At 41.7% G+C, this 23,625-nt stretch overlaps 1 protein-coding gene across 32 annotated transcripts in view; it reads left to right on the top strand.

Moving 5' to 3' along the window:
- RBFOX1 (RNA binding fox-1 homolog 1) overlaps nt 1-23,625 on the top strand; it is a 2,443,894-nt gene that overhangs the window by 1,834,258 nt on the left and 586,011 nt on the right. Inside the window, exon 1 of one of the 32 annotated variants that reach the window (XM_048868161.2) lies at nt 15,421-15,445. The exons of the other annotated variants lie outside the window; for them this stretch is intronic. Coding sequence (XP_048724118.1) covers nt 15,437-15,445 — 9 coding nt within the window. The 5' untranslated portion in view covers nt 15,421-15,436. Of the gene's footprint in view, nt 1-15,420; nt 15,446-23,625 lie in introns of those variants that run through there. 32 annotated transcript variants of the gene reach the window in all.

Raw genomic sequence — 23,625 nt, 5'->3', positions numbered from 1 at the left:
CATGTGGGTTCTGAAGCCAGAAGGGCAAGTCTCATCCCCCACTTGAATCTGTTCAATGTCTCCGTATTGTGTCTTGATTAAGGCAAAGCTGGGAGGCATCATCGCCAGTTTGGAAACCATCAGTTTGTACATCTAACCCTCTGTTGTATATTCCATCTCTTCCATGGAATTAAAAATGTTGTGCTAAAAACAAAGGAACTAGTGGTTCAGATGCCTACCTATGTCTGTCTAATTGTAGCCCTAAGAAATCTCCAGTAGCCTGTGAAGAAGGCAAAACTGTGAGGGCCAAATTCTGCCACTGTTACCCACATTCTGTGCTTTACTCCATGCGCCATCCTGATGCTTTAAATGGGACTAAAGCAGAGAGGGGTCAAAATGAGAGGAGTTTATGTAGAATTATCATTAAAACATTAGTTTTCATTATCCTCAGAACTACATCTCCAGATTATAGAAGGCTGTGTTTTCAAAATGGAGTATAAATAAAAATTACAACACAGAAAATATGCACTGTAAATGTTGTGTGTGAAAAGAAAAAAAAATCCTTTGACATGAAACCTTGATAGCCTCACTCAAAATCTATTTCCTAACTTCAATAGTTTGGTATTTCATAATGTACTTACTATGCACCAGATATAACAAGGCTTTCATATCAAATTATTCTGCTGAAGCATCTTCAGAACTACACATTGCAGCTGTTTCACAAAGTGTGGGCTGGGAGAAGGTAAACCCATTAAAAACAAAAGGTGTGGAAATAACAACCCAAAGGGGTTGGTGAAGCAATCCCTCTGAATCCACAAGTATCATCGTAATACCCTGAGTCTCTATCAGAGGGTTACGAGAGCTCCCATGGCATACTCAATTGGTTGAATCAATGATTGAGAGACAGCTCATGTTTAGATGCTAGGGCTGCCTAGCAGGAAAAAGAGAATAAAAACAAAATACTTGTTAGGTCAAAAAAAAAAAAAAGCCAAGAACAGTTATGCCTAAAGAAGTTAAGGTAAAAGCTAAAGTAAATAAACTAATGATGTCCTACTGAAAAACATCTACAGAATGTTCTCACTGAAGGCAGAATGGAATGAATGGGATCTCTGTGCGGACTGATTTTTTGACTGAATTTCATGACACATTTTCTGAACATAATTGATATCTCTGTATTTTTTATGTGGTTTTGTGTCGGTGGAAAGCATATTGAGTCTGCTTGTATGACTCACTGGATGTTTTCAAATCAGTAAGTCATGTTTTATTTTGAATGTTCTTCCTTCCCTGTTAAAAACAAAACACACCCTCCTCCTCGCCCAAACTGTTGTATTATGCAGCAGTGGCCCCAAACACCTCAGTTTATAACAGCAGTAAAGTAAAAAATCATATGGGGCTATTGCTGTAGAAAACTCTCGTTTTGTTTGGTTGGGTTTAGTTTTTGTTTAAATAAAGGTTATGCATCTGCATAACTGAGTACTATCCCAAACAGAAGATTTGTAGTCAAATCCACAAAAGTAAAGGAATTTTGGATCAAAAAATTAGTTTACCCAAAGATCATAATTATGCCACATCTCATCACATACCTCATAACCACGTACAAAATCTTCTATACATCCTAACTGATCCTTTTGCTATAGCTAGACATCTGTGTGGTGGGTTGCCCCCCCTTCCAGGGTGCCACCTGATGTCCTGGGGTCCCACTGAGCCTGCCTGTTCCACCAGCCAGGGCTCCCTCTCCCTGTCCTGCTGTGCCAGGGCTCAAGCCTCCTTTAGCACGCACACAGATCAGGCCACACCCAGCTTCAAAAGGACACACAGACACTGAGATCAGCTCTCTGTGGGAAGACTCGGATCGAGGATTGCCCAGCACTCAAGTATACACACCCTCTGGAGTGTAAACCCAAAATGATATTGTCTTGTGCTGTATGGAGATCTATACAATGTAAGCGCATGAAATTCACTCCTTCCCCCGATGTAGAGGAAGATATGCACAACTTTTTGCCGCTCCCGCCCCTCCCCCCCCGTTATGAATGATACAAACTGGTTGTAGAACAAACAAAAAACAAGCTTATTAACTACAAAAGGTAGATTTTGAGTGATTATAATGGATAGCAAACAGAACAAAGCAGGTTACTGAGCAGATAAAACAAACACGCAAACTAGGCTCAATACACTAAAGAAATTGGCTACAAATAATAATTTCTCACCCTAAATGTTGTTTTAAGAAGATTGCAAAATTTCTTTATGGACAGACAGCTGTTGCTTTCAGCTTAAAACTCCAGGTATGTCCTTCACAGGCCAGACAACATTCCTAGCCTGGGTTCAATACTCTTTCCCCTCCTCCCCCCCGAAACCCTTTCAGTTCTTAAGTCTCTCAAGCGTTGGTAGGGGAACCCAAGGCTGCCAACTCCACTGGGTTACACTCAGGGCTCTTAAGACAGATAGGCAGAATTGGGATTCAACAACTCCTGCTGTGCCATGAATTCCTTCCTAGCTCCCCTGGTTTCGGTAGGCTTTTCAGCCTGTTTGTCCAGGGCACTGTCTCTGAGCAGCTTCTCAGCAACTTGCTGGCAGGAATTCTCTTCTCCTGCCTGCTTGCTCCTCTGGCAGCTGCCCCACCCTTCTGCTTTCCAGCTCTTTTATTCCCCCAGCTGCTGAGAGGCTGCCAATCGGCTTTAGCTGGCAGTATTTGCATTAACCTCATGGCTGCCCCCCCTTCCCCCTCCCTTAAGAACACCAGCCTTCACCTTGCAGTGAATATAGCTTCTGCTGTAAATTTCTCCTTTGTGTTTTCTCTTGTGCTCTTTTATCTTAATCACAAGTTTCAGAGGAACAGCCGTGTTAGTCTGTATTCGCAAAAAGAAAAGGAGTACTTGTGGCACCTTAGAGACTAACCAATTTATTTGAGCATGAGCTTTCGTGAGCTACAGCTCACTGATGAAGTGAGCTGTAGCTCACGAAAGCTCATGCTCAAATAAATTGGTTAGTCTCTAAGGTGCCACAAGTACTCCTTTTCTTTTTAATCACAAGTGTTGACAGTTGTTATTGAAGACTGTGTGCTTCAGGAAGGGGGAAGAAGTTGCAAAGTTCCCCAGAACCCAAACATTGCATCACAGGTATGCATTAGGTACCGCACCACTGCCACTGAAAGGCTTAACCTATGTAAAAGGAACTCGCCGTTCACTGACCTATTGTGGGCACGCAATCAAATGATAGACAGTGGACCACATACACTCCTAGTTGTAGGTGATGGGAATGAGGGATATGCCGTTTGCTCACAGCACAAAGTAGTGGAAGTTATGTTTTCTCTTTTGGCCACGAACAGTGTTGTCTTTAAAAACTGCTAAAATTCCCTTCACTACAATACTGGAAATAACAAAAATGCCTTAATATCAAGGTAATTTCTTTCTCTTGTTGACCACCAAGAGGATATGGAAAATACATCCTCTCATATTAGTAGTCCTTTACTCTTCTTCATGTCTTTCCTCCTTTATTAGTTAGTTTCCTTTCCTGTCCTCTGAATTCATTTCTCCTTTATTTTAAAATTTCTTCTTCCACTCTATAATCTACTATTTCATTTGCTTTCCCACAACTGCTTTATCATTGTTAAAAATCATTTATATAACACCATAAATTACAGGTGTTTTACAAACTCAGAGTAAGATACATTCTTTGCCCTTTAATATTTTACAGTATAGATGTGTCCTAGAATACAGTCTTGCCTTTTTTATGTTACAGTATGGGCCTCGATTTTCAAGTGAGATCAAATTAACTTCCCATTTCACCTCCATAGTTTCTGATACACAAATAATTGTGATGGTAATTGTGTACTATCAATGTGTGGTGTAGATATATAACTATTTGATTAACCCTGCGCATCAAGTAGTTAGATATTAAACCTCATTGGTTATGCAAAATTTTGTTTACTGTTATTTGCATCTACAAGTTGAATAAAGGAGGCCAAGGTTTAAAAACCTGGCATTATCTTTGATTTTCAAGTTGACTCTACACTAAGGTATGAAAGCCTGTAAAGTCTGTTTACCAGTGCATTGAACCATCTAGTGCCAAAATAAAAGTTTCAACCAGTCCCCCAATTTGTTCAAGCTTCTGGTTTCATGATGTGGTCAGATTCCCTGTCACTACGAGCTAAGACCTTAACACATGGAATGGTTGGAAAGTAGTGGGGAGTTCAGTGCACTGTGGGATTCAAGATAATTTAGTTTTTTCCAAGTTTCTGTTGGTTTTTTGTTTTCCTTTGTGTGTGTGTTTCATAATGATGGTTTGTGCATTACATTTATATTATTTTTTTAAAATCAGCTGCAGTCTGAGCTTTATATTTTGTGCATGCTGACACCAAAACAAGACACTTAGTGTGCTAACAAGGGAAAGGTGATCTTTTTATTCTGAGCAAAGAATGACATGTTTACTATTCAATTTACAAACTTACTGGTTGCAGTGAATTACAAGTTTACATCATCTATTCCATATATTATAAAAATCACATCTTTATGGGAAGAAAAATTCACTGAAGTCCTTCTGTAACAGAAGAAAAGATAACTTCATTGAAAAAGGGTAGTATCCTGTATAGGGTTGTTCTATTTAATTATTGAAAAAGATTTTGCCATTTCTTCTAGAGGACTGTGTGTCATACATAATACAGTTTCATAGCGATTGAATAAACATTTTGCTTTGGTTTTTATTCCCAACAATTTGGGATATCTTTGTCTATTTTTCTCCCATGAAATGATGTCTGCCTTCTTAGAGGGTAGGAACAATAGATAAGAAAGATCTAAAAGCATATGCAAAAGGCTTTCCCCTAAAGATAATAAACCCATGATAAAAGAAAAGGAGTACTTGTGGCACCTTAGAGACAAACCAATTTATTTGAGCATGAGCTTTCGTGAGCTACAGCTCACTTCATCAGATGCATACCGTGGAAAATGCAGTAGACATTATATACGCACAGAGACCATGAAACACTGGTAATAGCTTATCTAAAGTGATCATCAAGTTGGGCCATTTCCAGCACAAATCCAGGTTTTCTCACCCTCCGCCCCCCCACACACAAACTCACTCTCCTGCTGGTAATAGCCCATCCAAAGTGACCACTCTCTTCACAATGTGTATGATAATCAAGGTGGGTCATTTCCTGCACAAATCCAGGTTCTCTCACCCCCTCACCCCCCTCCAAAAACTACACACACAAACTCAATCTCCTGCTGGTAATAGCTTATCCAAAGTGACCACTCTCCCTACAATGTGCATGATAATCAAGGTGGGTCATTTCCAGCACAGATCCAGGCTTTCTCCCTCCCCCCCCCCCCCCCCCGGGGAACACACACACACACACACACACACATAAACTCACTCTCCTGCTGGCAATAGCTCATCCAAACTGACCACTCTCCAAGTTTAAATCCAAGTTTAACCAGAACGTCTGGGGGGGGGGGGGTAGGAAAAAGCAAGGGGAAATAGGCTACCTTGCATAATGACTTAGCCACTCCCAGTCTCTACTTAAGCCTAAATTAATAGTATCCAATTTGCAAATGAATTCCAATTCAGCAGTTTCTCGCTGGAGTCTGGATTTGAAGTTTTTTTGTTGTAAGATAGTGACCTTCATGTCTGTGATTGCGTGACCAGAGAGATTGAAGTGTTCTCCGACTGGTTTATGAATGTTATAATTCTTGACATCTGATTTGTGTCCATTTATTCTTTTACGTAGAGACTGTCCAGTTTGACTAATGTAAATGGCAGAGGGGCATTGCTGGCACATGATGGCATATATCACATTGGTGGATGTGCAGGTGAACGAGCCTAAGTATTACCAGCAGGACAGTGGGGTGGGAGGGGGTATTGTTTCATGGTCTCTGTGTGTATATAATGTCTACTGCAGTTTCCACGGTATGCATCCGATGAAGTGAGCTGTAGCTCACGAAAGCTTATGCTCAAATAAATTGGTTAGTCTCTAAGGTACCACAAGTACTCCTTTTCTTTTTGCAAAGACAGACTAACATGGCTGTTACTCTGAAACCCATGATATATCTCTAGTATTGTTGCTTCCCAAACTCAGGACTACCCGCAACTCCCATGCATGCACGCACACACACACACTTCCCCCTTCAGCTGTCCAGGATATGTAAATGGTAAAAACGGAAACTATAATTACATTGACCAGAACTGATGAACATAGACTAAACTGGAGTTGATGTGAAATGGCTGTAGTGTTCGTGAACCAGTGAACATCAGTCAGTTTAGAAGGCTGCTGAAATTCTGTATAAATAAATTCTGCTTAAATGCTCCTGTGGCAAAACCTTTAGCTTGATTTGTGGTTTAAGAAAACAAAACTACTTCTAGATAAATATTATAACTTATATCTTTGAATGATCTCCCACCACAGCCCCATATTCAAATTCAAAGGAACAGAATTGTAATCTGTGACAAGCCACAAAAGAGACCTTTAAGTGAAGAGAAGCTGTGTCCATAATCACCCTCTGAGTAATCTACAGGAGAGAGTAGAGCCACTCAGGATCACCTCTTTCAGGAAATAGGTTTTTCACCAATGTTTAATGGTCAGTAGTGTGACAGGTTCGGTCACAGAGACCCCCATGGGACTGTCACCTGTCATGCTGGAATTACCTCTGAGCCCATTTTCCCTGCCAGCTTGAGACTCCAGAACCCTGCCTTGTTGAACCAGACACACTAGCCTGGTGCAACACAGACCCAGGACTGGTCCACACCCCCAAAGCTGCAGACTTTAACCAAAAACTGCTCAGCAGGTCACCTTTCTCCAGCACCTAGATATTCAGTTCCCAATGGGATCCAAACCCCAAATAAATCCATTTTATTCTGTATAAAGCTTATAAAGGGTAAACTCATAAACTGTCCACCTTCTATAACACTGATAGAAAGGTATGCACCACTGTTTGCTTCCCCAGGTATTAATCACTTACTCTGGGTTAGTTAATAAACAAAAGTGATTTTATTAAGTATAAAAGGCAGGCTTTAAGTGGTTCCAAAATACCTCTGAACAACATACTAATCCACAGAGGTCTCCCTGCCAACACTACAGAAAGAGGGATTCTAGATGGACTCCTCCTGAACGTCGAAACAGCAGACTGGACTTCTACATAGAGTGCTTCCGCCGACGTGCACAGGCTGAAATTGTGGAAAAGCAGCATCACTTGCCCCATAACCTCAGCCATGCGGAACGCAATGCCATCCACAGCCTCAGAAACAACTCTGACATCATAATCAAAAAGGCTGACAAAGGAGGTGCTGTTGTCATCATGAATAGGTCGGAATATGAACAAGAGGCTGCTCGGCAGCTCTCCAACACGAGTTTCTACAAGCCATTACCCTATGATCCCACTGAGAGTTACCAAAAGCAACTACAGCATTTGCTCAAGAAACTTCCTGAAAAAACACAAGATCAAATCTGCACAGACACACCCCTGGAACCCCGACCTGGGATATTCTATCTACTACCCAAGATCCATAAACCTGGAAATCCTGGGCGCCCCATCATCTCAGGCATTGGCACCCTGACAGCAGGATTGTCTGGCTATGTAGACTCCCTCCTCAGGCCCTACGCTACCAGCACTCCTAGCTACCTTCGAGACACCACTGACTTCCTGAGGAAACTTCAATCCATCGGTGATCTTCCTGATAACACCATCCTGGCTACTATGGATGTAGAAGCCCTCTACACCAACATTCCACACAAAGATGGACTACAAGCCGTCAAGAACACTATCCCCGATAATGTCACGGCTAACCTGGTGGCTGAACTTTGTGACTTTGTCCTTACCCATAACTATTTCACATTTGGGGACAATGTATACCTTCAGATCAGCGGCACTGCTATGGGTACCCGCATGGCCCCACAGTATGCCAACATTTTTATGGCTGATTTAGAACAACGCTTCCTCAGCTCTCGTCCCCTAAAGCCCTTACTCTACTTGCGCTATATTGATGACATCTTCATCATCTGGACCCATGGAAAAGAAGCCCTTGAGGAATTCCACCATGATTTCAACAATTTCCATCCCACCACCAACCTCAGCTTGGTCCAGTCCACACAAGAGATCCACTTCCTGGACACTACAGTACTAATAAACAATGGCCACATAAACACCACCCTATACCGGAAACCTACTGACCGCTATTCCTACCTGCATGCCTCCAGCTTTCACCCTGACCACACCACACGATCCATCGTCTACAGCCAAGCTCTGCGATACAACCGCATTTGCTCCAACCCCTCAGACAGAGACAAACACCTACAAGATCTCTGTCAAGCTTTCTTACAACTACAATACCCACCTGCAGAAGTAAAGAGACAGATTGATAGAGCCAGAAAAGTTCCCAGAAGTTACCTACTACAGGACAGGCCTAACAAAGAAAATAACAGAACGCCACTAGCGGTCACCTTCAGCCCCCAACTAAAACCCCTCCAACGCATTATTAAGGATCTACAACCTATCCTAAAGGATGACCCAACACTCTCACAAGTCTTGGGAGACAGGCCAGTCCTTGCCTACAGACAGCCCCGCAACCTGAAGCAAATACTCACCAACAACCACATACCACACAACAGAACCACTAACCCAGGAACTTATCCTTGCAACAAAGCCCATTGCCAATTGTGCCCACATATCTATTCAGGGGACACCATCACAGGGCCTAATAACATCAGCCACACTATCAGAGGCTCGTTCACCTGCACATCCACCAATGTGATATATGCCATCATGTGCCAGCAATGCCCCTCTGCCATGTACATTGGTCAAACTGGACAGTCTCTACGTAAAAGAATAAATGGACACAAATCAGATGTCAAGAATTATAACATTCATAAACCAGTCGGAGAACACTTCAATCTCTCTGGTCACGCAATCACAGACATGAAGGTCGCTATCTTAAAACAAAAAAACTTCAAATCCAGACTCCAGCGAGAAACTGCTGAATTGGAATTCATTTGCAAATTGGATACTATTAATTTAGGCTTAAATAGAGACTGGGAGTGGCTAAGTCATTATGCAAGGTAGCCTGTTTCCTCTTGTTTTTTCCTACCCCCCCCCCCCAGATGTTCTGGTTTAACTTGGATTTAAACTTGGAGAGTGGTCAGTTTAGATGAGCTATTACCAGCAGGAGAGTGAGTTTGTGTGTGTATGGGGGTGGGGGGGATGTGAGAAAACCTTGATCTATGCAGGAAATAGCCCGACTTGATTATGTAAAGAGTTGTCACTTTGGATGGGCTAGCACCAGCAGGAGAGTGAATTTGTGTGGGGGGGTGGAGGGTGAGAAAACCTGGATTGTGCTGGAAATGGCCCACCTGTTGATCATTTTAGATAAGCTATTACCAGCAGGACAGTGGGGTGGGAGGAGGTATTGTTTCATATTCTCTGTGTGTATATAAAGTCTGCTGCAGTTTCCACGGTAAACATCTGATGAAGTGAGCTGTAGCTCACGAAAGTTCATGCTCAAATAAATTGGTTAGTCTCTAAGGTGCCACAAGTACTCCTTTTCTTTTTGCGAATACAGACTAACACGGCTGTTCCTCTGAAACCAGACAGAACAAAGTAAGTCACCAAGCAAAATAAAGCCTGATAGGAAGATGTTTAAAAATAACAACCGTAGATTTCGCTGATAAAGATGTTCCTGGAGCTTACCCTGTCAACACCTTCTCAATAAGCTCTCACTCCAAGTACCATTAGTGAACAGTTAGTATTTTGGTTACTCAAGATGTTCTCAACAATAATATTTGGGTTTTTTAACACTGGAGAAACTGCTGCATACTTGCATGCAAAGGGTCCTGTCAGAAAGAGACATTAACCACCTCCCATAGAATCAGATCCAGGATTTCCTCACAGAGCTTCATCACCCAGCAAGGACATAGAACAGTGGTCAATGGGATTTTGGCTCCTAAATGCCTAAATCGCTTTTTGAAAATGAGACGAAGGTGTTGCAATGCTGAGCACATCAATGCCTACATATCTTTGCAAATCTGGGTCTTAATCCCCAGCCCACCTATTGACTGTGAGGAAGAAGTCAACAGTGCTCTGCATGGATGAAATTATACACTTCCACAGAGTCAACTGCAAGACTGAGGTCTCAGAATGTTTAGAAAAGGTAGCTACGGAGGTGCAGTAGTAAAAGCACATTTTGCTTTTGTGTGAGGTAATGTTATCAGTTTATGCAGTAGTTAAGGGACTCAACAGTACCAGGGATTTGTCAAGTAACAAGTATTTTAAAAGGAACACCAGCAAACCAAACAGATGTTGCCATGTGTTTGGTAACTCTGGGTTACTAAAGCTTCATTTTATGATGCCATTAGGAACCTTAAAGTATACCGTCGGTGAAATCCTGACCCTACTGAAGCCAATGGGAGTTTTGCTCCTGCCTCCCCATGAGTCATTCCATCTGTATTTTGTTGTAGCCATAAACTATATTTGTTCATTTAGAAATCCGTATTTAACATGCAGGCTCCAGGGGATATCTCACTACTTCCCATTTGCTTGTACATATGCCCTATAGTTTGTACACAAAAAATAAAAGTTCACTTCCTAATAGAAAAGTAATAGCAGTAATCTTGCATTGCTAGACTTTGTTATTTTTACAAAATACATATGATAGACTTTTTATCTGGGTACTTTGAAGTGTTGGCCTAGATAATTAACACACTAAGCTAATCAAAATAAATTTTCTGAAGCTTTAAAATTGTTTGCTTTCAGTAATTTCCAAAGGATCTTCCAAACATCACTGTGATTTAGTGAGGTTCTACTGTTGCTAGTCATCATAGCCTTGATCATATTTAAGGCGCCAATTGTGTAATTTATTACATATGGGGAGAACCCTATTGAAGTTAATGTAGCTCTACAGAGAGCTGCTTGCACGATTGTGGCCTAAATTGATATACATCATTACACCATTCAACACACATTATATAGTGTGTATTCTTTCCTTTGGAGAATACAGCAGCAGATGGTGCTCTGCTCATTTAGGTGCTGATGTTCTGTTTCTACTCATGTGATGCAAAATGTCTACTGTCATTTTTAGTGGAGAATATTAAGAGTTGTGGGGTGGTCCCAAACTGCACTGAGCGATATCACAAGTTTCTTTGCTGCTCAGGGAGGAATATGACAGTTTATATAAAAAGGACTTTAATTTGTAGCTGCACAAAGGTGACGGGAACCCTACGATTCACAAAACAGCTAAAAAAGTATTCCTTCCCACACCCCCAAAAAAGCAAAGGATGGTTTTCTTATGCACAAAACGATTTAATTAAAAGGGGAATACATTTTATCTGGGGTTAAAAGTGGGGTAAATTCCTTAGAAATTTACTCTTGTCCAAAGGAAGTAATATTGTTATTTTGAGTTTGAAAATGTGTATTACATGGTGGAAATTGTTATGCTTGCCCTTTGCTGTGAGGAAACAAGCAGTCAGCTAGTGAGAATCAGGAATATCATGTAGTCCAGATGATAAACAGCCATAGGAACTCTCAGAGACTGAATTAAATCTTTAAATGAGGGCTGGATCATTCTGATAATGTAGAGAGACTGAGGTAAGCCTGATGCCTCTGATGAATAGTAAATGAAAAATTTGGTAATTGAGAACAATGAGCGTGAAGTATGAAGAGGTGATTGCAGAGAGAACCCAGGTGTGTTGAAGTTTCCAGAAAAAACTGGGGATGGTGTTTCAGACCAAATGTGGCCAAGTGAGAACACCTGAACAAGGAATGGACAGTTATGATTTTGCATGTGCTTTCCTGAACGAGGTGGAAGGATTCAATTGGAGTGAGCTTCTGCATGCAGGGTTAAGTCTGGGTTTTGAGTCATCCAAGCACTATTTGAATGGGTGCAGAATTAGGTCTGAGGATTGATGTGCTGTGTAATGCTTGATATATAAAATATTATATTTCAAATTCTGTGTTATTCTCTGGTCCTTTGTGACAAGCTGTTTTCCCCTGAAACTCTTGAGGACAATAAAGGATTTCTTTGGTTAAGTGCTTTTTGTCATATTTTTTGCTGAGCAGCTGGAAAGGGTATTAAGGGCACTACCCAACAGCCGCGTGGGAAGTGAGAGACTCAAAGCAGAAGTCTGTTATCTCAAAGTGTTCACTAGAGCATTGCTGTGCACATTTACCTGCATATGGATTTACAGCTACAGCAGTGTCCGTTACTACAGTAAATAAGACTACTTTTTTAACAGCAATTGAGCTTAGAAACTGTTGCCCTTCTTAAACTGTTCTGTTGAGGTAAAAAAAAAAAATGTGTGGGAGAAGAGGGTTGTGGGCTTTGGGATTCTGATATTTCTATTAGCACATACCTTGCTGAGGCTAATAGTTTCCATGATGCCTTTGCCAGCATAACACCAAGGAGACCTGACTCCATGGTCTGGTGGTGACACCAATTCAGATAGTCCATGCACAAACAGCATAAATGAACTCTGAATTAGGGAAGTTAGGTGTTAAGTATAAAGGGTAAAATTTTCAGAAGTGCCTAAGTGACTTAGCAGCCTATCTCCCAATGAAAGTTGGTGGGAGTTAGTCTCCTAAGTGACTTTTGAACATGTAATTTAGGCTTCTAAATCAGTGTCATACAAGCATATTTAACAGGCACAGTGCCTATTTTTTTCTGAACAATCTGTTTTCCATTCTCCTTCAAAAATTGCTTGCAGTCTAATATATTTATAGTAGTCTTTCTTTAATATTAGCCCCAAATTAGGATCCCATTTTGCTAGGTACTATATACAGGGTAGACGCAATCACTTTCAATGTAGGCAAAAGGTGTATCCCTATTCCGCCCCCTTCTTTCTTTTTTGCCTGTAGTCTTATTTTATACTAGAGATGTTTGTTGGTACATTGTTTTGCACATGAAATGTTATTAACGAAAGAAACCAAAACCAATTGCCAATGGAGTGTTTATATTTATACCTTGACACTTTCTGAACCCAGTAATCCTATTCCAATACATCTTGAACCAAACTGTTGTAAACTGATGGTGCCAAAACTAAAGCTCCTTGCAGCACCTTCAACATCATAAAGCCACTTGAGCTTTAGATCAATCCCACAACAGCAAATTCTCTTGTGTTACATCAATACATTTTAAGTGCTAATAACTTTAAACTACTGAGTAGACTTTGTTCAGACAGCTTTGTTCCGTAGATATTGATATTTTCAAAGCAAGCCAAGTTTGAATAAAATTGCTTAGGCCCAGATTTTCAACAGTGACTAATGATTTTGGGTGGCCAACTTGAGACTCTCTAAAGAGGCCTGATTTTGAGAAACCCCACTTTTCTTTTATTATGTTTTCTTGTTTCCTTACTCCAGTTTCCTTTTCTTTTGTTACTGAGCAGTCATCATTAAAAGTTCACCCTTAACACACTCTAATTTCAATAGTATAGTGGTTTCTTGTTCTGAGTGTAAGAAATATCTCCAATACCATTTCTAATGGGGTCAGCTGCCTCCCATGCACCCCCACATGGCCAGGGGCACCACTGCAGTGCCCTGCTAACAATTTCTCCCTCAACGGCTTCTTAAACTCACAAAGGCTTTTCTTGTCCATTCACCACTGCATCTCAGGGGTTCAAGTTTATTCACATAAATAAAGCTCCAAAATTCCCAGGCCCCAATTCGCTGTACTCTCGGGCCTTCCTGCCTATGACCTTTCCCAGGCTCTACATGGCTGGTGCCTCAGGCTTCTGGTTCTGGCTGCCAAACCCCTTGGTGTCAGGGTCCTCACAGCAGAATCCTTTCATACTTCCTGCAGTTTCCTGAGCTTTTTCTTTCACTGCAGCCACCTGCTGCTCTTTACAGGTAATTACCTGATCCAACCTGTGTCGCAGCCAGGTTGTAAGCAACCTGTGTGCACAGGTCAGAAGACAAGTAGTGGAGTCAGGGTTGAGCTGGGTCTCAGAATACAAGGAAGTCAGGGTCAGGCACTGAGTTGCAGACAGGTGGCAAGTAATGGAGTCGGGATCAAGCCAAAGTCAGGAGCTGGAGTCTGCTATTCACAGCAAGGCAAGGTTTGGAGTGGAAGCAAGCGGGTGGTCTGCCCCACTGTTCAAACAGCTCCCTTTGTTGACTTCCTAGTTTATATACTGGCATGGGCTAATCAGTGGGCTGTGGGGGAGCCGCCACTCAGGCCCCATGGGCTGGTACTTCCTGCAATGTCTAGCTTCACAGGTCCCCCAGCATAAACCAGGCCTGAGACTCCAGTGGTGATTCAGAAGTGTTGGCAGTGTGTGGCACCCCCATTGTCCCAGGTTCTGGTCCCAGTGGGTCTTACAGTGCCTCTTTGCTAATCAGGGTTGGCTAACTTTGGGATACCCTTCAGGGGTGAGCCACCCTTGTTAACCGCTGTCTGATTAACAGTAATCACTGTTTGTAGTATAATGTTTTCTCTATCTGTTTTAGTGTCTGACTCCTCTCGGGGCATGTCTATGCTATAGCAGCACACCTACAGCTCGTAATGCCATAGTGTGACACTTCTTATGTCAGTTGAACAGTTTTTTCCTGTTGATGCAATTAATGCACATCTCAGAGGCAGTAGTTAGGTCAACAAAAGAATTATTCCGTCAACCTAGCTGTATCTATAGTGAAGGTGGGATTAGGTCAACCTAACTACAGTGCTCGGGACATGAAATTTTCACAGCCCTGAGCAATGTAGCTAGGTCTAACCAAATTTTTAGATCTGGGCCAGGCCACAGGCCAGTTTGTCCTCTGCCTTCTCCCCTCCTTCCCAAACTTTTGTATTGGTGACCCTTTCACATAGCAAGCCTCTGAATGCGCCCCCCCCCTTATACATTAAAAACACTTTTTTATATATTTAACACCTTTATAAATGCTGGAGGCAAAGCGGGGTTTGGGGTGGAGGCTGACAGCTCGCAACCCCCCATGTAATAACCTCGCGATCCCCTGAGGGGTCCCGACCCCCAGTTTGAGAACCCCGATATAATTTGATGTACCTCTTCTTTCTTTCCCATTCCCAGTCTTTGTTCTCATTTCCTTCCCCACAGTGTGTACTTACAGTGTTACCTGTGCTCATTCGCTGACCCCTAAAAACCTCTATCCAACCCCCCATCCCCCCCCCCCCCCCCACACACACACACACGTCTGTCTCTCACATAGACTCCCTGCTACCACCTTTCACTGCTGGCACCTGTGGTACACACACTCCTACTCCAGGACTTTCTCCGAACCTTCCAAGTATTGTACAACTTCACGTATGACTTTTTATGCAAAAGATCTAATGAGCTAATTTGTATGTAACCATTAACTCCAGATTTACAAGAAATGTGGGTGTAGATTTAGAGATTGTGAAAAACTTTAGCCTGCCAATCTGTCGAACCAAGTCTTCTGTTTATCTGCAGGTCAGCAGCAGGGCAAACTCCCAACATACACTGCCTAGGCCTTCTACCTGATCTGTCTGGGAGAGGGGAGGATTCCCTGCAAGGATGATGGAGGTACTCTAGTCTCCATGGCCTGTGCTGTTCTTGGCACCTCTGCTGAGTCTGCAGAAAGCAGTTGTAAAGAGGGTTAATGAATTTTTGATATGGAAGCTGGAACTGAGACTTGTCTGCCTCTTAGGGAAAGGATATGGAGATTTGGTGAATGACAGAGGTTGTGAATGGCTCAGATATATCAACAGTGTTTTGAATTTTATTCACAATGATTGCGTTGCTTACAGTGCTACCTATATTCACTTAGAACCCACCTTGCACACACCTAATACTACCTGTCTTCTGCAAAAACTATGGCAGAGAATTTTCTATATAATGTTTCTATATAAGCTGCCAGCTGATTAAGCTTTGAGTAATGCATAACTAATTTTACTTACACCAAAAGTAAATATCAAACATGCCTATATTTTTTTTTCAAAGGATGGCAAAACAAGGCCCATCTGAATGTATGAAAAGAGGATGTGAATAGGCTTTGATTTAACTAGAACATGGAAAATTTGGTGTGCCTGATGGGGAGTTCAAAATTCTTATGTCCTGAACCTCAGCACAGATTTGCCAGCAGTTTTATGAGGGGCTAGAAACAATGAAATTGCGCCAGATCAGGTTTTTTCAGTTTGCTTCCATCTCTGTTTTATCATTGCTTTTAATCAACCTCATCTTATCATGTCACTGACTTAAAAACTGTTTTTAAATATTAGGCCAGATTCTCAGCTCGTGTAATTCATTGATGTCAATGGAGTTATGTTGATTTATGGCAACTGAGGAGCTGACCTATTGGCTCCACCACTTAGAAAACAATTGGCTCCAAAGCAAAACTGAGCGGACTATTGAGAGCAGATGACTTCCTGCATTGCATTACATGATACATCACATTGGAATCAATAATTGGTTTCAGTCCTGTTGGGCTATACTGTGTTCTCCCATGAAGATGGGAATAGCCCATCTAGAATTTTTCAGAGTACTGATGATAAGGGATTTGAACTGAAGTTTTATATGGAATTGGCCAATGGAGAACAGTACAATCTCTTTGATGAATTTAGTTTCTTTTCCAGCTCAGGTTTATCAGAAAGAAGATAGTGAATGACTTGAATTCATTCATTCATTTAATTTTACTAAACAAGAGTGTTGGCGAGTTTTGTTTTTTACTCGTCAGATTGATTTAGACCCAGTTGCTGCAGATATCCAGTGCTCATTATCCAAGCTGTATTGCTCATTTGTGGTTGCTTATAAAGACATGGCATTGTTTCTGTTTGCTACCTGGATTACTATAATTCCTGAAGTCAAGAGGAAGACTTGAAGAAGGCACCTCGAGCTTTGACTGTCCAGAGGGAAGGAGAAAAGAAGCAGAATTAAGGAATTTCTGAAAATTGTAAACATTTTATTTTTTGCCTTGTTGTGAACCATGTAGTCAGGACCTTCTCTGGCTCCATTGCACCTAGCAATAGGTTTTGGGAACCCTGTCTTCCTGTTGTGTATCCTAGTCTATATAAAATCTACACCCTTCATTGAATTGAAAACTCCACATGTCAGTAGAGCTGGGATCAGGACCCAGTTCTTACAGCTCCAGGATCGTAGACCAATAACCTTAAGACTCTCTTTGTTGTCACTTGTTGTTGTGTTATTTTTCTAAGCTGCAACTACATAGTATAGAAGCTACCATGGACACATGGTGGTTGATTTGGCTCCTGCTGAAGCAAGAAGCAAAAATAACCTGCCATTGACCTAATGGGCCAAGGATTTGGCCCCAATCCATGCACAACAGTATCCATTAATGACTTAGCTTAATACAATCCCTCCCTCCTCCCCTGCCCCCCAGTATAGCTGGCATGTGAATCTGCTTGGCGCTTGCTGTCTGGAAATTTTGAATGGTTGGAGAGGTATTAAGTTGACTTTGATATGGAAGAAGACTGAAAAACATTACACAAAAGCCCGAAGGGCCAGATCTCTCAAGTTTGTTCCATCGTCTCAATGTCACTTCTATGCTCAGGAAATGGAAAGCTGACTCACTGGGTATTCCCCTGATGTAGGGAAAATCCTTGGATGGCATAATGCCATTAATGCCTCCAGCATAATGGGTATGTCCTGAACATCTTTTTGCCCCTAAGATCAGAGGAGCACAAAAATTGTCTTCCTTCTCCAGCCACATTCCTTTCTCTTCATTCCACCTTTGGGCTGTTCACTGACTACAGCTCATCTGGAATCAAGGATCCTGGCCCAATATTTAAAATCAGAGCAATATCTAATTATCAGATTGATTATTTTTTTCTCAGGTTTCACAGATGTTCCGTGTCTTCATAAATCTGGCAAATTTCCAGTGGAACCAATTTTCCAGGAGAAAGAAGCTATAGGGATGCTAAAATAAGATTTTTACAATAGAGCTGCTTGCAACCTGAAAACAGGACAGACTATACGGATCATAGAAGATTAGGGTTGGAAGAGACCTCAGGAGGTCATCTAGTCCCATCTCCTCAAAGCAGGACCAACACCAACTAAATCATTCCAGCCAGGGCTTTGTTAAGCTGGGCCTTAAAAACCTCTAAGGATGGAGATTCCAGCACCTCCATAGGTAACGCATTCCAGGGTTTCACCACCCTCTTAGCAAAATAGTGTTTCCTAATATCTAACCTAGACCTCCCCCACTGCAACTTGAGACCATTGCTTCTTGTTCTGTCATCTGCCACCACTGAGAACAGCCAAACTCCATCCTCTTTGGAACCCCCCCTTCAGGTAGTTGAAGGCTGCTATCAAATCCCCCCTCACTCTTCTCTTCTTCCATTTCAATAACCCCAGTTCCCTCAGCCTCTCTTCGTAAGTAATGTGCCCCAGCCCACTAATCACTTTCGTTGCTCTCCACTGGACTCCCTCCAATTTGTCCACATCCCTTCTGTAGTGGGGAGACCAAAACTGGTCATGTATGTTATGTATGGTGAATCTGTAAACCACTGTATATGAAAGTGAGATTTGATAAATGTCACTGTAATCGAGTTTAAATCAAAAACATTTTTTGAATCTGAAGTGAGTTAAGCAAGGTACTTAGGACTTCTGCTATATTCCTGTCTTTCCCTATGGAGCTTTGGTATTGGAGTTATTCATATATGAACCCTAAAATGTTCAGCACTTGAGATAAACAACCTAACATCAGTGTAGTTATCTGAATTTACCCAGATAGTTTGGTCTGGAAATCTGGCAATTCCTTGCAATTTCCAGTGCTTCCTGATTTTCAGCTGGGTTGGAAATACAACAGCAGCCTTTCCACAATAGTTCTTTCTTTAATTATCTATGTCGGATGAAACTAGGAGGCGTGAAGGCATGTGGCAATGAAACAGGCATGAAAATATTTCTAATTCCCCAAAGGGGTCAGGTTAGATTCTGTTTGTGAGTGAACGTTCCCCATGTTTTTTGGTATCAGATCCGGTTCACCACTCCTAACTGCAGTACATACTGCAGCCACATGTAATTATTGGGGCTGCTTCAAACCAAATCACTATGGTGTCAGTAGTGTGCCAGATCTACTGCAACTTGGAGGCAAGCAGGTGCTGCATCAACTAGGTCTTATAGGTGCTAGCACAGGCTGACCAGATGTCCTGATGTTAGGGTCTTTGTCTTATATACACAACTATATCCACCTGCCTGAAAAACAAATGTCCTGATTTTTCACACTTGCTATCTGGTCACCCTAGTTAGCTCTGGGGGCCCAACAGCCATGCAGATGCATTGCTAAGGGATTGGTTATTTTACTAGGGCTGGCTGGAAAGAGAAGGGCTGCACATGCTCTAGATACAGAGGTGTAAACAGTTACAGTTCCAAGTGAACAATAGAGATTCTTGTTTGGGCCCCTGGAGCAGTCCAGTTGAGAATCAGGGCTCTTCATGCCTAATGCTGGGGGTACCCTCTCCAGTCCAGTCTCTTTCCAAGCAAACAGGTGCTTCTAGTTAGTGTCTCTCTTTGGGGCACTTCTGCCCTGACTCCCTGCACAGCTGCTGCTGTTGCATAAGTTCCACACAGACCTACACCCAGATGTACTGTCCAGCACTCACAGCCTGTTGCACGTGCAGTTCTGCATATGGTTCCTGAGGATTTTTTTCTGCGTCCAGCTTCTACAGCTCTTGGCTAGCCACATGGCCTCTCCAGCCAGTTTCCCTGCAGCTGCTTGCTACGTAGCTGCCACTTTCCAAACATAACCTGCTCACTTCCTGGTTCAAGAGAAAGGGGATGTGCAGTGGGGACAGGCTGATGGGAGTTGTTAGACCTCTGCTTAGATGATCATCATGTTATCAATGTTAACTTTGTGATCCCTCTTCCTTCTCCCTCCTATTCTTTGTTCAACCTACTTGTAATGCCGTGTTTTTAAATTGTATTGTAAGTTCTTTAGGGCAGAGACCTTGGTTGAAAACCTAGGCTCACTGAAACCCAGTGGGAGTTTTCCATTGACTTTAGTGGGGTGAAGATTTCACCCCCGTGTCTTACTACGCATTTGTACAGTACATGCACAATGAGGTCTCAGTCCTGACAGTGGCCTCTAGGTATTGCTGTAATACAGGGAATGATCATATGTAGCATTGTGGATTATCTTTAAGTCCCTTGCAGTACCTAAAAAAGCACAATCTAGAGTAGCAGCCTAGACTCTGCATTTTCTTGTTTGCAATGTTGTAATTTGCAGCATCAATATTATTTCAGGTTTTTGGTCGTTAATGAATATGTCAAGATATGGAAATGAATTATGTCCTTTTAATAATGTAATGGAGCTCTAACTTGTAGATCTGCATTTTCTTTTTTAGCCTGCGTCATTTAACTCCCAGTAAGAATATGCTGATCCGAGATAAGTAATTTTGATTAATGAATATTTAAAAAATAACTGTGTTCTGTAATTTCCACTGCAGCCCTTATATTCCTCCTAGTCTCAACAATACTTTAGCCCACTTTTATTCTGTAGTGGAAATGTTTTCTGTAGCAGTTGTTAACAAGGGTGAAATTGTTACAAACAGGCTGCAGTATGGACTGGTACAGAGATGCCACCATCCCAGCACAGGGTACTGAGGATGATGAGCCTAAACTAGTACCAGAGATAAACGTCTTTAAAGTAAATGCCTTTTGTAGTGCCAGGGGAAAATGAACACTGTTATACCCTTTTAAAAGCCTTTCGTATGCGCCCACCCTCACAAAAGGTGTTTGATCCACTACCCGTCACAGTCCCTGGGAAGGCTGCCCTGCCTCCACTTCTCTTTGTGATGAGGTCCTGCAGTCCAACCCCCTCTCCAACTAGCTTATGTCCCCTTGGTTGCCAACCATGTTGCTTAGCAGGCCCAATGGATATGGCACCTTCAAGAGCTCTCACTCAGGAGCCCGTGAACAGTAATAGCATGAAGAAAAATAGCCTCTCCAAAAAAAATGTGATTTATTTTGCCAAAAAAAAAAAAAGAAAAAGAAAAAAAAAGGTACACAGTGCTTATAGAAGTGGATTTAAAACAGTGACCTGCATTCATATTTTCTTCCCAACACTTGGAATTCCACTCAAGTCACTAAGTGAGCATGAGAAACAAAGTGGGTGAGGTAATATCTTTTATTGGACCAACATCTGTTGGCGAGAGAGATAAGCTTTTGAGCCACGCATAGATCTTCTTCAGATCTGGGAAAGGTACTCGGAGTGTCACAGCTAAATGCAAGGTAGAACAGATTGTTTATCATAAGTAGTTAGCACATATTCCAAGAGACCATCAAGATGATAACTCTTCACTCTGCGTGAGCCAAGCCCGGAAGTCTACACAGCAATGAAACAGCTCTACAGCCCAAGCCCTGCAAGCAGAGTTGGATGGCACAGGCCAGCTATGGGTTTTTCTTTGCTGTGTAGACACCCTCTCTCACCAACAGAAGTTGGTTCAATAACAGATATTACCTCACCCACCTTCTGTCTGGAATATCCTGGGATCTACATGGCTACAACTACAACTAGGTAAACATGACTCAGTCTTGGGGTCCGCTGCTTTCTTAGGGACCAAATTGTAGCCTGTTTGCTGCAGACCCTGTCTTTCAGTCAGTTTCTGGGTCAGCCTGCAGCATGATCTCTCTCTCTCTCTTTTTCTGGGTACATCTACACTGCAATCAGGACAGCATGTGTAGGCACACCCAAGCTGCCTTGATAAAGCTAACTTGCTACATGCAGCTGGGAAGCTGCAGTGGCATTGGCTAGCCACCCAAGTACATACCTAGGGGTCCCAGGCAAGATTGTACTGAGGCGGCTAGCCTGTGCTGCTGTGACTACGTTGCTATTTTTAGCAAACTAGTTGGTGAACTGACCACTTCCCCTCTCCCTCTTTCTCAGGGGACCTTTTAATAGATCAATGTCTTTTGATCTCTCTTCTCAGCCTGGGCTAAACAACCTTATAGCCAGGGTTGAGGCTGAGGAATCCCTCTTCACAGCTATAAACCTAGCTATTATGTTTGAGAAGATGATCCGTATCTAGACTATTATTTTACCTTTTCTTCTTGGTTTCTTTTAACAATGCTGTTTGATCTAATTCTGTGCATTTGGGCAGGTTAATATCACCCCGATGCAAAAAGGGCATATTATAATACAAATATTTCTCAGATCTATGTACAAATATTTCTCAGTTCTTCACACACCCATTGAAATAAATGAGAAGACTTATGTTGACTTGAATGAGCTTTGGACTGGCCCCGGGTCAGTTCTGTTGTGCAGTGCAGCAGAAGCTGGACTGGGACCTTCACCCTCCTGTTCATTTTCTAGAATTACTGGCAGTGTTACAGACTGCCAATACTGTGCTTAGAGAGTGGGATTTTGCTTGACCCGTGCATAGAGTCACAAGAAATAAAGGAAGGATGCCTTTGCCCTCTTCTTACTTACACCCATTTCTTCCCTACTTGAGCATAAGCTAGGCACAATCCAGCCTATAATGTACTTAAGAAGAAGAAGAAGAAAATCTTTCAAATGCGTGGTTGTGGGTAGCAGTAGTAGAAAATGTCATTCAACTTGTTTCAGGGAATAAGATGTGAAGAATTGATTGAGTAATCAATTTAATAATGAACAGAATTTCAAATACAAAAATAATTAGTTGACACAGCCTTTGGGCACAGTTCACTACAGTTTTATATGCTGTCTATGTAGTCGTTCGGCTCAAAAACAGGGTAATTTTGATGTAAAATGATTCATAGGCAATAGCTGTGCACACGTTTCTCATATTAATGACATTTTTAACCACCTTTTGGAACTTCTGAAACCTTATATGCACTCTCAAGGTGCATAGATCAAAAATTGTTAGATGCACAAATAGATCATCAGAAAATGTATTTTCAGCGTAACCAACATAATGTAATTCATCCTAATGTAAATTAATACAAAATGCAAAGCACTATATAGTAGAAAGATGAGGTGAAGAGTAAGGCATAAAGGTGAACAAGTTGGGCCTGTTAGGTTGTTGAATGCTGTCAATTAGATCAGCTGGTGATTTTGATTTTTTTCCCCCTGCACAAAAATGGATGCAGTCCTGTTCCCATTGGAGAGAAATCTATTTGAGGTTTATTGCTGACTTGACTGGGAGCAGGATCCTGACATTTCTCTACTCTATCAACACCCCATTCTAAATACTTTGGTTTGGTATATATACAGAAGCGTTTTTAATTACATGTTTGATGCTGTCATGCACACAAAAAATGTTGAGGGAGAATCTAAAATCAAATGTTTGTGCTTTACAAAATACTTTTCTATTATTCATGGAAGACCAGAACCTCATCTGGGTAGAAGTCTGTATTGATCCTTCTGTTTTGTTAGTGTCAATTATGTTGGACCTACATTTTTGAAAATCACACTTCAAAAATCTTCTATAAAAGTTTCCATAAAAGCAGGGGGAACTGAAATTTACCTCCGAAGTGTTAGAACAAAGGAAGAAGGCAGCACCGATGTAAATAAAACAATATTGGCATATTGGTGTGAATGTTAAAGTTCAGGAGGGATTATTTTGGCCACAAGATCCTTTCTGAGCTGCTCTTGGCCAAAATTAGACCAAAGTTATGTGAGAGTACACCAATGCTTTCCTGCGGCTTTGCTGTAAAAGTGGCCATTTTAATAACTAATAAAAGATTATCTGTTTTTATTTTGTTCTCAGTAAAAATTAATAAAGGCCTTCCCCTTACATTTTTTGCTATGAATCAGCCATATATATATGGCT

The sequence above is a fragment of the Caretta caretta genome, chromosome 10 (genome assembly GCF_965140235.1).
Source record: "Caretta caretta isolate rCarCar2 chromosome 10, rCarCar1.hap1, whole genome shotgun sequence".
Lineage (NCBI taxonomy): Eukaryota > Metazoa > Chordata > Testudines > Cheloniidae > Caretta > Caretta caretta.
This window is presented reverse-complemented; position numbering and strand designations above follow the sequence as displayed.